Genomic DNA, 17,553 nt, shown 5'->3' on the forward strand with positions numbered 1-17,553 from the left:
TACTTCAGAATGCTCTGTGTGCATAGGCTATTATTACATGAGAGTACTGAGAAGGAAACCCCTGCAAGATGCTTGGGCTCCAGGTGATCCCCGATGGACACAACTCTTCCACGGGCCCAAGAAGTGCAGCAACTCAATTGCAAGGCTGATTTGCCTGTCCTTTCAGAGAGAGTCATCAGCCTGCCCCTGGGTTACAACGTGCTTTCTGGACAGGAGCTATAACAATCTCACCTTCAAGCTAAGCAGATTATTTTCATACAGTACTTTTTCAACTTTTTAGTCCACCCTTACAATATTTATACTGTATTTATATTTAGTCCAAGCAGTAACTTGCCATGCTGTTGAAACTGACACCGCTAAGACTTTGAAGAGTCTGGCTGAAATAGCCAGGCCCAGACTTGCTAGATATTTCCATGCATAACCCCTGCTGTCATTATCAGCAAGACGGTGTATTACACCCAGATGCAGAAGCAGAGAGAGGACTCCCCTGGCCAGCAAGAACTATAGTAAGCTCTTGTTCATCCCATGCCGGAATGATCCTTAAATCATTTCAACAGAATAAGCCAGGAAAGCCTGACTTATTCCATGGCAAAAATGGCATTCACTTTAAACTCTTCTACTAAATGCCTCACTTTGCAGTTTCCTCCACCTTCTCCTGTAATACTGAGACTTGATGGTTTCGGTTGCACAGAATCACAGTAGATGAAGCTGGAATGCACAGCTTGGAGCAGGGCTCACTACAGCAGGTTGCTCAGAGCAGTTTGTTGACCCACTGGAGTGAACAACAAACCTGCTGACTTCAGCTGCCAATTTACCTGGCATATTCCCACTCATTATTTAGGCTCATAAATACTTTAGAAGATCATAGAGGCTGTTAATATACTACACTTAAGAGAGTTTGATTCACTGGTTTTGGAATAGTACATTAATCATTCAGCATAAGTTAGAGTCAACTGTATATTTATCAATTCTCCCTGTCCCGTTTGAAGGCCAAAGCTAATGTAAGTCTCTCAAATTTGCTTTCATAATTCACAATTTAAGCAGCACAATTTGTTTTCTGTTTGTACCGAATTTATCTAGGTACTTTGGCTTTAAGATTTGGTAAATAACTTCAAAGACCTTAAGACCTAATTAAATATCCTTGTAGAGGGTTACTAACTGAATCAAAAGAAAACAGCAGAAAGGTCACACAGTATGATTACAGAAAATGCTTTCAGAAGATTCTAGTAGTGTTACAGGTAGCTCTTTACAAAGCCTCTACCAGATTTTTTGTCATCTATAACCAAAGCCTGGAGGAGAATTTTGCATTAGGAAAGACAACAGAATTTTTTAAAAAGTCTAACAAACTCAGTAATTAACAACAAACAAACTTGGCAGAGCAACGTTCTCTCACCCATCACTCCACATGTAGTTACATCCCATAACAGGCAAGAGCTTAAAAGGAAGAGCTAATACTTTGTGGCTAAAGCCAAGCAGTTGGCAGGGAAAACAAGCTGTGTTGCTTTGCATCCTCTCACCTCTGTTGACAGACTCAAGCCAGAACAAACGTGTGCCAGCCCAATTCTGGCCAATAAGACCACAAACCTAAAGGAAACACTTCATGTTATTTATTGCACTAACTGCTGTAAGCTAGTTTCCTCCTCGTTAGGCCTGGCAAAGACAGCAGTACATTAATAGGATAGCACTGCAGGTGCAGCACAGCAGAAAGCTGCTTTCCTCCCTTGTGCTTGTTGATTTTGGCAAGACAACCACATCCACATTCAAAGACATTTCCTGTCCCGTATTTTCAAATGCATTATAGTAGTTATAGTTCTTTGCAATTCCCATTTTATAGGAAGAATTTAGACAGAACTTCTTAGCTGTCTTTATCACAGCAGGGTTAATAGACCTTATGGCCACGATAACTGCAACATGGATAAAACCTGTATGTAGGAGCAAGCTGTGGGAGGTGAAGTCATACCAACGAGATGTGACAGCATGTTTGTACAGCTCTTTTATTATTCACCTGGTGTCCTGCAAGTGCTAAATAGTGCATAGCATCAGTTCTTTGCTTAATTACAATCAAAATTAAAGTGGTATTTACTAGAGGGCTGATGCTGTAATTAAAAAGAAAACATTTCATAACTAAGACACAGCCATGAAATGCAATTACACCAATCTTCAGAGAGAGCTGAAAACTGTGGTCAGCTCTTAGAATGGGGAGGCTGAGCCCAGCCTCCTTCAGCAACGCCCATTAGCCACCATGCATTTCCTTGCAGAAGGCAGCGAGTTTCAATATTAAGCTCATACCTGTGATCTGGATAGCCATTTTATCCTTAATATATCACATAACCAACTAATAAATACACACCATTTAAAAGTTTTTTTCTATTTTTTGTTATTATTTTTACTTTTTTATTTTAAAAAACCTCAGTGTTCTGCTTCAGCGTGTTCCAGTTAATTACTCTGTAACAGTCAGGGATTCAAATAGAAATGCGTACAGAGTAGCATGATTAAAAGTCAACATGATAATAGTGCCCTGCAAATTGTAGTGCTAATTGGATTTCTTAATTGGATTGGATTGAAAGGGTTCAGTTCTATCTTTGCTGAGGGGAAGAAGAAATGAGACAAAACAAGAAAGAACCAAATATCTCTATATTAGATATTCTGCTCTCAATTTTCCCACACAACTCACAGGCAATGTTCAACAAGCCACCCATATCCCCAAGCAGCTCAAACAAACAGATTCTGACACCACTTAAGAACACAAAACATTACTCACAAACCAATCTTAACTAATACTATGCAGAACTTTCAATGAAGCTTTCACAAAATGGAAGACGACTTCAGATTGCCACAAAAAAACAAACAAACAAAAAAAACCACCAGATAAGCCAAGATGCAATTATATCCAGGACGAAGATATAAAAACAAGAAATGTGAAGTATTGCTAGTAGAAGTCTATCTACTTTGTTCTCAGAAACCATAACGAAACTCTGAAGACAGAAAAGAGGTTGCTCAAACTCTAAGTCTTCACCTCAAAGCTGATCTATACCTGATGCTTCAGGGACTAACAGCCACAGCTGCAGTCCCCAACTGCCCAAACAGCTTGCATCTTGTCTCTGCAAGTCTCAGACCTGAACTTTAGACTCCTTCTGCAGACCTTTATCACTTACACAACAGAAGGAGAAGTCCACAAAGGGCACAACATGGCAGGGATACTACCCAACTTTGTCATCGACACAGCACAGTCAGCAGCCTCCCTGGTGAATGAATTAACCCTCATGTTTTAGAGGTCAGGTGATATTACAAATCATTTTAAAAAGGAACACAGTCTCTAACTTAATCTTCAGAAAAGATTCTGAAATGCACAGTGTGAAATGCTCTTAGCTCCATTTGTTCAAATGGAAGGTACCCTGTGCTTCCCCCAGGGAACAACCAGGGCCATCCTGCACTGACAGTCAGGGATTAACTTTTACTTCCAGTCTTCTTCCCTCCTGACCAAAAGACATGCTGTGGGACAGAAGCAAACAGCCAGCACATCCTAGAACAAAAGGATTAGGATAAAATCCTGCACCACAATATTAGACTGCTAAGCTATTGGCTCCCACGGACTGGAAATAAATGTGTTACCAAGCAGGCTGATTGCAAATTAAAGATTTGCTGAATCAGAATATACTAGTAATGAATACTCTTAGTTGAAGAGAAACCGTGCTTTGTTTCAAGCAGAATTGTATTATTGATTTTCTTGGAGTATATGGTTAATTTGCATACAGACTTACTTGACAACACTGAAATAAGAGTTTAAATTATTTGATCGTACGATACTTCTAGCAACAGGAGAATTGAGATTTAAAAGTTTAAAACTGTTTCCATCCATTGCTATAAACATAGTAAGCTTCATTCCACTTTCTGAACAAGGCTGCACGCAGATGAAGGTTACAATTAAAGGAACTCTCATACTTCCATGGAAGAAAGCAACTGCGTGTGAACTCTGGGGATTAAAGGTCTTCCACCTCTCCAAAAAGTAGGCACAGCAACACACATGCTGCATCCCCAGCCACAGCTAGTTGTGCTCTGCAGCACCCCCCATGAGATCACGTATCTGCTGTCACTCAGCAATCTGTTTCAAAACACAGGGAAGATGTTCTGGTGACTACATTTGGATGCAGCCCTTCATCAAAAAAATTCAAAGTCTTCTTCCACCTCTCCTCCTTCCTGCTCCTTGCCACAGATGGCAGCGTGCATGAGCAGTCTCTGCTCCTTCCTAATTGCAAGCAAAACCAACCAGCACACCAAACACCCATTTGATTCCCCACTTCTTCCTTCCCTGTCCCCCAAGCATACACGAATCTTTTCTCCATACCATCCACCAGGTCAGCAGAAGTTCAAGAGCAGCCCTGGGGAAATGCCACCTTGAGCAATTTCCTGCAGATCTCACAGCCAGGTCCTGTTATTCACAGCACTGTCAGTATCCGTCTCTGCTTTGCAGCCTGGTGCTGTGCAGGCCCTAACTAATGGGCACGCAACACATTAATGCCCACAAGCCAGGACACACCAGGAGAGCCAAGCAATCATGTCAGATGAACATGGGTAACCACAAGTCAGCGCGTGACTCATCTCCCAATTGCTGTGTCTTGGAGCTGCACAAGTCCAAGCCTTCCTCTGACAGCCCTGAGCAGCAGTGGTTGTGAGCAGCTGTCAGCAGCACGGCCAGCTTGCAGGCACAGTTCTGCCAGCCAGGAACTGGGGACCAGCTACAGCCCCCCACGTCTCACCAACAGTGCTGCTCCTGCACCTGACCAAAAATCTGAGTTCAGAAAGCTGATCCCATCCTTCCCAGATCTACCCAAGGTTAATGTCAGGCTTTACTCTTTCAAAACACCAGCACAGCTGAACAGCTCTACCTTCAGTTGCTTCTCGGTATTGTTTTATAACAACAACCAGAGATGATCATTTGAAAAGATGGATTAAGCAGGCTGGAGTGCGACTTCAAGCTGCTCCTCACAGTGACAGCAAATGGCACATATTATGGGCACAGTGAGATTTGAGACATGAGAGCTCAGCAACAGGCATCATGGGATCAGGGTCTGCAGGAGATTTTCCTTTAATGAGCCATTTGTTTGTTTTAAACATGACTCATGTAAAGGCACATGAACCATAGTAAATTCAGATGAGTTCTCTCACACATTTATGAAAGCTGAATTACTTTCTGCAACCACTAAACAGTACTGGCTTAAGTGAAAAGTCTCAGATCTGACAATTTACTTTCCAAATCCCTATCATTCTAAATGCTAAAACTGCCATCTAAGAACAGGAAACAAGTGCTTCAAGGTCACTCTGGAGATATACCTGCTTACATCATGCCATAACTTGGCATAATTTCCTGGTAGCAGCCCTTTTACATTCTCACTAGAACAAGTGCTTCTTAAGACCTGACACAAACACACACATGCAGTTGCAAGTCATCTACCTACACTGTGCTATTGGTATGCATGTAGAAACGTGATGCAATGCTACAGTCATCTCTGATGCTCCAGTGCTCATGTTCAGAATTATTTGCGAGTAAAGAAGAAAGCTAACTTGGGGGGTAACTCTCCTGTGCTGTTTGCAATGCTACTTACAGGACAGCTCTGCTTAGTTTGTGGAGTCTGACCACTGAAGAGCCCAAGTCTCTGCTTGTATAACCCTGACAGGGCACCTGGCCTAAAATACTTGAGGAATATTATACCTGCAGCAAGAAAACCCAATAATTTCTTCCCCCACAGGTGGCTGGTAGCAATTGTTAGGGTTCTAATGACAATTGCCATTAAAACTACTTTAGAAGACTTGGTTTAGTCCAGCAGTCTGAAATTCAAAAGACAAGACTTACTTTTTAACAGGAATAAACAGCACGATGCATCTGAAATGGGATTCTCATGCGATTTTTTGATGTACATTCTCATCAAAAGCTCTGTTCTCAAATACATTTCATGGTTCATTCCTCCTGAGACACACTCCTTATCTGCTGAACCACCAGGCTGGTAGGCTGAACAAAAGACGGTTTGCTTCAGCTTTTTCACACGCTGTGCAGGAGGAAGGCAGGACACCAGGCTTACCCTTACCCCAGGGACAGCCTTGCTGCAGTGCAGCACCAGCCTCACCAGGCCCACTGTGCAGCAAGGACAATGTGAGTTAGCCTGGGACAGAAACCCAGCCTCACAGCAGAGGTGTTTCAGCTGTTAAACACACACACAAAAATTCCAAGTCATTCATCCTTGCTGCTATTTTGACTTAAATTAATCAGCTCCATTGGGCCACCTTTCATTAAAGGCTTTTCTTTCTGAAGCTGCATCTACCAGCTGTGCTGCCAATTCAGCTGGGGCTGTAAGGAAGTTTAATGACTTGGTGTAAGGCAGAGATCACGGTGAGGCATATTACAAGTCTGCCTGTTAGGAGATTAATGAAGACAAGGCCTGATCTTCCAGAGAAAAGGGACAATACAAGATTTTACAACAGAGACAGGAACAGAGCAAGGATTTGCTCTTGTCCCACTTTTACTCCTCAGTCTTAGATAACACATTTCTGAATACGTTCACCTACAGATTAGATGCCACAATGCAGTTTTCTCCTGGGTACCATGTGAGCAGCTGTGATGTTCCAGGTGACCAGGCAGATTTGTAATGAGGAGCAGCAGCCTGGGAACAAGACACATGCAGGGAAGCTTCCCACATACAAAGTACCTCAGCCTGCATCCTCTGCTTCAAGCCCACTCTTCCAAAGGTCAGGCAGAATGAGGATTAAACTGGTTTGCACTAAGTTGGATATAGCAATAAACCTATGTGGTGGTTGCCTACCAATCAGATTCCTGTTCAACACTCATCTCTTTCTCCCTTCCTCTGAACAAGTGGTTACAAGAAATACGAAAGCAGTGAGTTCCAGGTGATCAAGAAAACATTTTAAGGAAATATTTTTTTTACTCTGCACCTTTTCAGCTTTTCTGAGCACATAGTTTACTTTTGCAATAGCTGACTGCGCCACTAAGTTTAAAACTTAGATTGCTTTGCTCCCTTTGCTTTTACATCCCTATTATGTCCCTTGTGAACAGGATAAACAAACAGACCATCAATATTGTTGCTCAGCAGTTCACTGATTTATAGAGAGACTTCTGCAGCAGTGTTACTTACGCCTGCTAGAATTAAGCTTTTTCCCAAGGCTCCTGCATTAAGGAGAATTAAGAAATCGTTGATTTCCTTCTGAGTGAAATCATGCAGTCAGATTCAATTTGCATCATCTTCTAAACATAATTTAGTACAAACAGCTCGGAGGAGGAATCTGATTTCTTACAGGCAGCGATTTCCTCTCAGGATGACATGCCCCCAGCAGTCCCCAGGGCATCTCCACCTGAACAGCACTTGGGGCACTGCCCAGCCCAGGCTTCACCCACACCCAGCACAAACAGCCTGTGGGCAGCACCAAGGAGGGAGACATGAGCCCATTTGTTGTGCTTCTGGGCAAGGTCTCCCCAGGCTCAGCCAGGACCACGGTCATTCCTGCAGTGCAAGTCAAAACCTCTCAGCTCCAAAGGTAACACTTTTCTCTATACCACTGAAGTCCTCCACAAAGGCGAATGGACATTTCGTCTTACATCCTGGAACAGCATAATGGTGAACACCACAAATGATTTTTAAATATACCTCAAGCACGCACAGACACCAAGATCACACACCTGTTTTCTTCCATGCAACCTCAACTTCCTAACCAAGAGAACCACATTCTCTTTCACCAAGTTCTAAAGAGCAAATTCAATTCTGAATTTCCCAGCTTTCAGCCCTCAGCTTTGCACGTTCTCATCACAAACTACTTCTCACCTCTTCTCACATCAGAAACTCCAGCAGACAACAGTCATTCCTGTGCACAACATTTTATCACAGCAGCCCGTTTCCTTTACCAGCCTTTACACTTTCTCGATTTCAGTTTTGCAGTCTGAAGCATCTATTTAAACCCCTCCAGGTATTTTTTTCTTCTTCTCAAAAAGATATCTACTTGAAAGCATGAACTGGGAATGATGAAGCCTCAATCAGCGCTCCCTGTAAGAATCTGTTACAACTCGCCATGTTTTCAAGTTTTTATCCACACGATGCCCTGTGGTGTGAAAGGTCCCTTTGGCCAGTTTGAGTCACCTGCCCTGGTTCTGCCCCCTCCTATCTCCTTGTGCCCCTCAGCCCCTCGCTGTGAGGACAGGACAAGAAGCTGAGATGTCCTTGTCTCTGCAGTGCTGCTCAGCAACAACTGAAACTCTGCTGTGTTATCAACGGGATAATCTCAGGGAGATTCCTCCCCTCACTCCCTAAGGGCAAAGTGCACTCCTACCAGAAGAGGCATTTCCAGGTTGAAGGCACAACCCATAGCATAGAAATCAGGCAATTTTATTTATGAGTGTGTAGCTCTGGATTTAGATGGTATTTGGATGATATTTGCAGAGGCACCCAGTGGCTGTTCTCTGAGCACAGCAGAACACCAAAGCAGCATTTGTTCACAAACAGCTGGTTCCTAGCTCCAAATCCACATGCTAAGGTGTTAGACTGGGCACAAGACACACATCATAGCTGAGCACCTCAGAAATTTATCTAAAGCCTGGGCCATGTTAGGGTATGCAAGTACAAGAAGCCTGGCCTAATCATACTGCCATTTACAAACTTCTCCTGCAGCTCACATAACAGCAGCTAGAATAAATCAAGCCATCTGTGAAGAGTAAGGGATATCTATGCAAGCACAAATGGCAAAATGAGCTGGAGCTCATCACCACCTGTAATTCTGACAGATTCACACAGTGCAGCATGAAACTGTTTTCAACTTTACTTGATGTAAGCGGTGAGGCTTCATTATTTGAAAACAATCTTTAAGACAAACTAAGTGGAGAAAGGATAAACACAGACAAACATCTAGAAACACCATATCAAACAGTTTGGCTGTTATCACTTACTTTAAACAAAACACAACAGTGAGCCTCAGCATTCATCTTAACACTGCCATTTTGATGCCCTGTATTATAATAGCAAAACCACACAGGCCTGAACTTAGGAGGAGGTCCTCAAACACTGCTTGAGAAGGATGCAAATATTGTGGCTCCCTTTGTAATGCACAGGCTTTGTTTTGTACCCCAGGAGTAAACCAGCAAACTCTCCTGAATGCAACAGCGCACAGATCTGCACCACATTTTATCTTCCTCAAATACTACTTGGTGGAGTTTGAACAGGACAGGGAGGCTTCTAGTAGAGCACACACTGTTCCGCAGACAGCTGCTGCCTCCTGCCACTGCATATCACCATGCCTGATATCTCCCATGTGTTTTCCCACAAACAATGGAAAAGAGCAATCCATAACCTAACACAGAAAAGAAGAACAGCAGTACCATCCCACCTGGAAGCGAGAGCAGTGACGACTCTCATGCCTTCCAGAGGACGCAGATGTCACCCAGCGTTATCTTATGTGATCTTCTGACCAAATATTATCTGCTTTCAGAATATAACATCCAGAATACCACAAAGAACATCCTGTAGCTCTGCTTTTAGGAGATGAAAGTTTGGCCTCAGGGCATCCTGATGTAGCCTGCTCTTGGCTAAGCTATTGCTTCCCTGATGGCAATTAAACAGGGTCAGCAACATAATTTATCCATTCTTAAATTACAGTGCAGAAATGTTGCACAGAGAACCACAGAGTGTGTGAGATTCAGCAGTGGCCTGGGAGCTCGATTATTAAACACACAGGGGAGCATATTATCTGAGTGCATTTCACATTAACACTAATGGCACGTTGAAAAGAAAATACACCCCCTAAGCCTTCATTGCTCACTTTCTCCCTTGCCCTCTGACAAACGAGTTACTGATGCAGACTCAGAGGTAGGCAATACATCCACTTCTCACTGCGGCAGGACTTGAGAAAACCAAACAGCTTTTTTCTTTCAAGTGCAGTCACTGCTGTATCTCACACTGTGTTTTTCATAATGTCCCGCTTTCAAGAAGCTCAGTTGCAGCTGGTATTTGATGACGGACTCACATAGTAACACACACTGACAGAATGGACAGCCCTCCTTCTTCCATCCCCCCTCACTGTCCCCAGCTTTGTACCAGCAGAGGTGCTTGTCTGATGCTGTGGAGAGCCAACTCACTCCTCTTGAGAAAAAAAATATCATTGCTTCTAGCCTAGAAGGAAAGCCAGGTATTCCTAAACTGCTTCTCACTCTGAAAGAGGTTGGCTCTTTTCTACAGCCAGTTGGCATCCTGGTGGCATTCCAAGTGTGTAACTAGATTCTGGCCATTTGCATTCCCAGAACACCTCTCTGTGTAAGACACAGTAGTTTTATTCTATGTTTTAAACCAACTGCAGCAGAGGTGTGAGGTATCACTTCACCAGTAGTCGAGTGCTGCTGATAAACAAGGCAGCTCTGAGTAAGGAAAATACCACTAAAGAAAGAAAAAAAAAAGGAAGGTCACAGGTGTTGTAATGAATGGTTTGGGTATCACACAGCTCACACAAAAGGGAGAGCAAGTCCTTTGTGCCTGTCCACCAGGACTGTTTCTTGGGAAGATGCCACATCTCCACAAAGGGCACAGAAAAGCAAAATTAATGTATGGGACACGAGTCACCAGACTGCCTCTGCTGGCAGGAGAAAAAGGGGAAATCTTTGGAGAGTTACTCATGAGGGGTGGGCAGAGGTGGGCTGCCTCCTACCTGAGCTTGGCACTGAAGTTGCCACCCACAGCCTGGGGCCAGCAGGATGCTGATCAGTGACCCAGGCCAGGCTGCCCCTGGCCAGGCAGTGTCCACCTGCCTCTGTGCCATGCAGGAGCAGCAGCAGGCAGAAGCACTGGGTCAGCTCCCCAGCGTTCCTGCCAGCTCTGCCTCTCTCCTCCCCACATCTGCTCTTGGCCTCAGACTCGTTTTATTTTTTTCTCCTTGGCTGCCAACATGGTTGCTTTGGGGAAAGATGTAGGAAGAGCACATCTGGACCAAATGACCATCTGCATTTGCTTCAGGGAGCTGTTTGTGCTTGCAAGGCTGTAAACAAAAGCCTTATTTCTTTAGCTGCTAGGTTGTGCAGAGCAGGAAGAGGAAGATGTTTTCTGGAACAGTTATTGAATGTAAAACACTGCATAAACAAACACAAACACACTTAAGTCAGAAACAGCAAAAAGCCAATCCTGAATGGAACTTACTAATGCTGCCTCATGGCTCAGCATCCCCAGCACCACGAACTACCTTTAAGCTCACCTGAGCCACACCAATTCCCATTTACTAAAGCCAGGAGTAACACTAACAAAATTCAGCCTTACCTACAGCAATGAGAAAACCCAAATCAGATCTGTCTTCTCGAATCTGGTCACCCCCTTTCTACCTGCATTCCCACATCCTAGGAAAAACAAACAAACAAAAAAAGAAAAAAAAAACACACCTCCAAGACAACAAATACAGCAGGAGATCCTGCCCAAAACCTGTGCCTTTCAAAACCTCTGCAGGGTCCCCTATGGAGCCATGCCACTCTCTGCTGTCTGGAGGCCCCGTGGCCAACAGTCCCAAAGCTACACTCAGGTCCTTTACACAACACACCTGCCTCCACTAAAGCAAAGGAAAAAGCGTTTTTTGAGCCTCACATACAAAAAACTCTAGCCCAAAAATATTTATAAATGTAAAAATAAATAAGACAAACATACCTGAAATTAACTGACTGTATGCTGGCATTCTTAGAGGTCATGGAAAAGCAGCGCAGAATATGGACATCACACGTAAAGGGTTTGAGCTTTTTCTGCTCAGCATCCAGCTTTCCTTATAGCAGCTCAGTACTCACCTAGCAGCAAGAGCTGCTCTGAACACAAGGCCACGTTTTGCACAAATAGGTTTCTTCATATGGAGTTGCATAACAAATAAATCTCAAGAATAAGGCCAACCTCAAGGCATACGATAGCAGTAACCATAACATTTAACAAGAGAAAGGACACACCACCAGGACAGACCCACACTAAGGTGTCCCAGCAGCTCTTAACCTGCAATATATATTGCAGACTTAATGGAAACAGCTGCAAATAAACTGTGAACAGGTGGACTGAATTATGGGAGGCTTGCGTCACGGCAAACAAGCCTTAACGCTGATGAGGCTCTGCTCACTGCAGCTGGAGTTGAGTAGGGAGCTGGGGGTGCAGAGCTGGGGCAGGCTGTGAGCAAACACCAGTCATCCAAATGGCCCTTTTCTTTACCCAAGTACCTTCCTTGCAAGGATGGAATAAACTCTACTGACTGCATTTGGCTTCTGCACTGGAGGGGAATTGCGTGTAGCTGGTATTTAAGAAGGAGGCAGAGAAAAAGGGTGTACCTGCAAGTAGGTTGTTCTCATTGCTTCAGTTCCCCATCAGAGGGAGACCCACCTCCCCATGCAGGTATCTGATTGATCAGGAAGCTGTTCTATGCATCACTCAACAAATAGTGCCCCACACCAGACTCCTGCTACAGTCCCTTTGCTGGACCCCCTCCAGCAGTCATGATGTATCAAAGGGTATATCTGGTATTGAAGATTGTTGCTTGTTTTCCTCTAAGCAGCACAGTCAAGCTTGTTGCTTTGACCAAATTAACTTGACTTGAAGGGCTAGTGAAACGCATAAGATCTCTGAGGGGTTCAGGACTTCAGAAAACCAGGCTATTCCTTTTAAGTTGTAGCTATTAACTTGAATAACTTCTTAATAAAATCTTGTTTAACATTGTTTAGCAGCTAATTTAAGGAGATACTTCATAGTCTATCCTGGCACTCCATCAATTCAAATCAGTGTTAAACCTATCACTTTGCCAAAAGTACATTTGCTCTAGATTGGAAAGTGAGCTTCTGATTTATTCAATCACTGAGTGTTGTTCTTGTAAGGTGATGTTCTGACTTGTGATACAGCACGTGTGCTAGTAATTAACTGGAAACTACTTTTAAATATTCAGTATTCTGTGTGATAGTATCAGAGATCAAAGACGCAGAGAAATTCTACTTATTAATTAATAGGCCAGGCTTTAAACCACAGATAAGGAGCGAGCAGAAATAGGAAGCTGTCATTCACGAAACATAAATCACAATTTTCCATTTCTTTTCCCACCCAAGTAATCACAAACAGCGATGAACCATGGTCAAAAATACTTAATGACTTCTTGTGGGAAATCAATGCCAAAACGGCCTATTTAGCCAATGGATAGCAATAGCATAAAGAATGTTATATAAACTCCAGGTTTCTGACTAATTAGTGTAACGTGGAAGATGTGAGGCTGGGAAAGAAATGGGAGGGGATTCGTGATTGATATTTTTTTGTGGCAAAACCTGCAAGGAAAACTGAACATTCTATTCTTACTTACATTGATGCTGATAGTCACAGCAGTGTTTGCAAGCCCTATGAACTTTTAGCACAGATCCCTCACATATAAATATTTACTTTCTCGCCGGACATTTTTCCTCAAATGAATGTTAAGATGTGTACTGAAGCAGAAGGTTGTAAGTTAATTGCTATTGTCGTTTCTACTCAGTTACTGCCTACACTAAAGCTGTCATGCAGTAGAGGCAAGAGAGCGAGCAACACCACTGCTAATGGTGAATTTCCCGGCTTTTATTGCTGTGTCAAAACATTATCACTCTGTAATCACCGCCTTTCATGCAAAATAGCTCAAACGGCAGCAAAACCCTGATGCAAAGTATTTTCAAATATCAGCTTAGTGACAGCAAGGATTAAGCACTTCACAACTGCTTAAGGTTCCAGCCAGCAGGTGTACCCAGGAGCTTCCAAGCTAAGCATGAGCTGAGCTCCCCTTGCCCAGGGCAGAGAGCTTCTCCGAGGCTCTCAGGAGGCTGTGCTCCATGCAGGCAGCAGTGCTGAGAGAGACAAAGAGGAGGCCCGATCCTGTGCTACAGGGAACCGGGCACTTCTCTGCAACGGGCATTCACTGCCACCTAGCATTTCTGGCATTCCATTTCAGAGCTTGGGGACCAGCAATCATGGTGCTCATCAACAACATGCAAAATCCAAGTCTACGCCTCGGGTTTGCAAACCCAGGTTGTCCTTGGGGCACTCCTGGCATCTAACACTGGGTTGCTCCCTAGCTGTTTGAGTATTAAAACTATCTGCATGGCATGGCAAACCCCAGCTAGGGAGGCTGGGAGAGACCTGGACTAGGACACCTCTTAGGGTGAGATGTATGTACTCCTGGGAAGGAAGAATACATGCAGTCCAATCTCAGTTCATAAAGAAGAAACTTCACCTCTAAGCCAGATCAGTGCTCCAGTCTCCTGCAAAATACGTTTCCTCCTCAGACTCCACCAGTTTAGCTCGTGGTTTCCCTCCAGCAGCCTGGATTCAACTCTCATATTCTGTGAGCTACCTAATACAAGCTCAAATGAAAGGTATTGCGTATAATTAACTTTAGTAGTTTCTTTTTCTTTTCTTTTTTTTTTTTTTTTTTTTTTGGGACCAGTGAAAGTCATCAGATTTACAAATAGTTTTGACTGTTCTGCTAAGTTTATCAACAGAAAAAAAAAGGGACACAGATTGCACAGCTGCATTCCAACCCCAGTGTGGTACTTTCCCCTCCACTGCTGTTCAGCCCTGAAAGAGAATAATCTGAGACACAAGGAATGCAGGGGGAGAAGAAATGGTAGAGATGATGGATCATGAATGGGTCCACGCCTACCAAAGTTACAGTTATTAAGCAGCAGCCCAATCTACCCACCCAACTCCCGCAGCTTCAAATACAAACATTTTTGCATTGCATTTGCAAATCCCACAGATGGAAATTCTGCATAGGATTTGTTACTTCTAATCACGTTATGCAAGTACACACACTTAAATGTGCAACCCTCCCTCCACACAGCAGGCTCTCTCCTGTCTGCAGACATTGGTACGAGTGCCTTGAATTTCCTTCCTGCAGAAACCCCTTCTGCTCACAGCAGAATTTCTGAGACACAGGCCTTCTTCTAAGAGGCAGCATTTATTATAGATGTAATTCCGTGGCTCAGCAGCTCTTTCCCCTCAGGTAACTCAGACATGATCCTTTCTCTGGAAATGAAGCATGAAAGTGCAGGGAAATAATCACAGCTTGACAACTGCAAATCCTTGCATGTGAGCCAAATAACCAGGAGCGCTGTGAACACACAGAAACCTCATCTACAAATCAGCCTGTTGTACAACTTAGGACCAAAAAGAGGCATCTGCATATTCCACACATTTTAGATTCCTGTTCTGCCTGAAACTACTTGTTCTTTTGGATACTGGGCAAGATTAATTGCCAATGATGTTTTCTTAGATACTTCCATCTAACAAAACAGCAGTGTCACTTACAGATTACTATTTCTTCTGCTTCTGAAACGTCCAAGGAATGTTACTGTGTCAAACCATGAAACCCTGACCAGACTCCTGTGTAACCAAAGCAGAGCAGGAGGGGAGAGCATACAGTACTGTGCAATGGGCAGAGAGAGGGGCAGAGAACGTCCAATAGTTCTTCACCTTGCAGGTTAAGCCTCCCTATGCCCAAATTGCAGGCAGATATCAGAGGCAATTGTTACATACAGCCTGCCAAGGGCTAGGAGCTGATTATTAACTCATAAAAATTCATGGAGTTGACATGGGTGAATTTTCTTGCAAAATCCCAGCTTTCACATTCATGCTACACTACTCTGTGCACGACTCAACAAACATCCAGGGAGCCAAGTTGTTAAACATGTTCTTCTTCACTCAGGACCAGATTTTGTCACCAACACCACATTTTTCGTGGATGGCAGGAGGAGTCCCTGGAATCAGTTTCATTCTAAGGCCCACTGCTGTGTTTGAATTAATTCTTAGATTAACGAGTAATTTATTTAGAAGGGATGACAGGCACCAGAAGTTTCAGGAGTGAATGATAATTATAGCCAACACGTTTCAGACATGCTGCTGAAGAAGATTTAAGCCTTCTGTGTTTGGGTGCAAACCTGTTGAAGCCTTTCACTGAGAAAGCAGCAGAAGTTAAGTCTAATTGAGATGGTCCCTTGGATTTACAGATCCATGCTGTGATAGCAATCACACCTTAAACCCCTTGTCCTAACCTGGTTGTGTACCAAACGTTAAATGTCGGGAACCAATGAGAGAATTGATTGTCCACTTCATGGCACCTTAAGGTCAGCTTAAAGCTCAGCCATATCTTAGCTGTCTGTCTAAAACGTGTATCTGTAATACGTGAAAGCTTACAGCTGGACCTACACTGGCCTAATGTAGGCCAGCTGAATTACTGCAGATGTGTGAGCTCAGAAGCAGTGCACAATTCTTAGTAATAATTTGTTCAAAATGGTATTTAAAGAAAAAAGCCATGACTTTTGTGGAACCCATTAAGTTATGCACAACTTTTTCCTTAAGACACAAACAAAATTCACTAATTGGTTTTTATATTTGCACGCAACTTACATTTGAGGGAATATTTTAATTAAGTTCTTCATCACTGAAAGATATTAATGCAGTGTTCATGCTTTGGCAGTGAGTTCAGCTGCAGGACTGTAGTTCTTTCACTCTGATGATCAACAGTATTTTAGAAGAAGGCCATATTATATATTTGCGCCCTCCTTTCTTCAATTTATCCGACCACCTCACTTATCAAACTGCTTTTGATTGCTTGTAGCTGGGATTTTTAAACAAACAAATGTATCGAGATGCCTTAACAAAGAGAAACTGGAAAAAACAAACAAAAAAAAAAACCCACACAAAATCAAGACACAAAAAGCTGCTGTGCTTTTGGGCAGTTCTCTCCATTCCCACCCCTGCACTTACACATTTTGCAGCTAAAGCCAGAAGTTTTGCCAGCAACCCCATTTGGCTGCAATCAACACGGCGCTGAGCCCAAGACAGCAAGAGCAAAGCCTATTGAGTCACATGTAGAGCTGTGCCACCCAAAGAGCTACTCTCTAAACTGCAGGAGCCAACCCCCATCTCAGCCAAATGACTACATTCCAGTGCAGCTTCCACAGCAAGAAGTGTCTGGGGATGCCCTCCGTGCATCTGAAATACAGGACTGATGCACCTCAGGTCAGAAACAGAACTAACCCACATTCAAAGATGATGCCTCTGTTTGGAAATACAGCCCTTTGCTTCTAAAAGGTGTACGTGCCATAAGGTTTTTCAAACTGGGTTTGCTACCTCACTTAATTTCTAACATACTGAGAATTGATATCCTTTGGCTTAGTGAAATAACTGACAGAGTTTACAAAGAATTTTAGTTCTGAAGTGCTGTACCATCTCATGGTTCAAAGGAGCAATTACACTTGATACAGTTGGGAGAACAAATAATCCCAAAGTGGAAAGCACTCTTTCACTTTCCAGTGTAAAGAAACAAACAAGAAAAACACAGGAAAGTTATGTGATAACATACAGATCTAAATGATAGAAGCTGCTTCTGCGTAATTTTGCTGCATTGCTTAACAGGAAACATTCAAAGTGAAGAGCTGTCAGAAACTTCCACTGGATCTGCACCTCATCCTCTCCCATGAATTAGCAGAAAGTAACAAATGTCCTTTACTATTTTCCCCTTTTGACAAGCAAATTTGCTCTGCAA

General features: G+C 43.3%; 1 protein-coding gene across 10 annotated transcripts in view; it reads right to left on the reverse strand.

The window, feature by feature from the left end:
• The window catches only part of KCNIP1 (potassium voltage-gated channel interacting protein 1), a 265,634-nt gene that overhangs the window by 57,863 nt on the left and 190,218 nt on the right, over positions 1-17,553 (reverse strand). Inside the window, exon 1 of one of the 10 annotated variants that reach the window (XM_048961113.1) lies at positions 11,807-11,971. The exons of 8 other annotated variants lie outside the window; for them this stretch is intronic. Coding sequence is in view for 1 of the 2 variants with exons in the window: in XM_048961109.1 (XP_048817066.1) it covers positions 11,673-11,700 (28 nt within the window). In the remaining variant the exon portion in view is untranslated. One more of the 10 variants, XM_048961109.1, reaches the window with a different exon arrangement.

Source organism: Lagopus muta, chromosome 14 (assembly GCF_023343835.1).
Source record: "Lagopus muta isolate bLagMut1 chromosome 14, bLagMut1 primary, whole genome shotgun sequence".
Lineage (NCBI taxonomy): Eukaryota > Metazoa > Chordata > Aves > Galliformes > Phasianidae > Lagopus > Lagopus muta.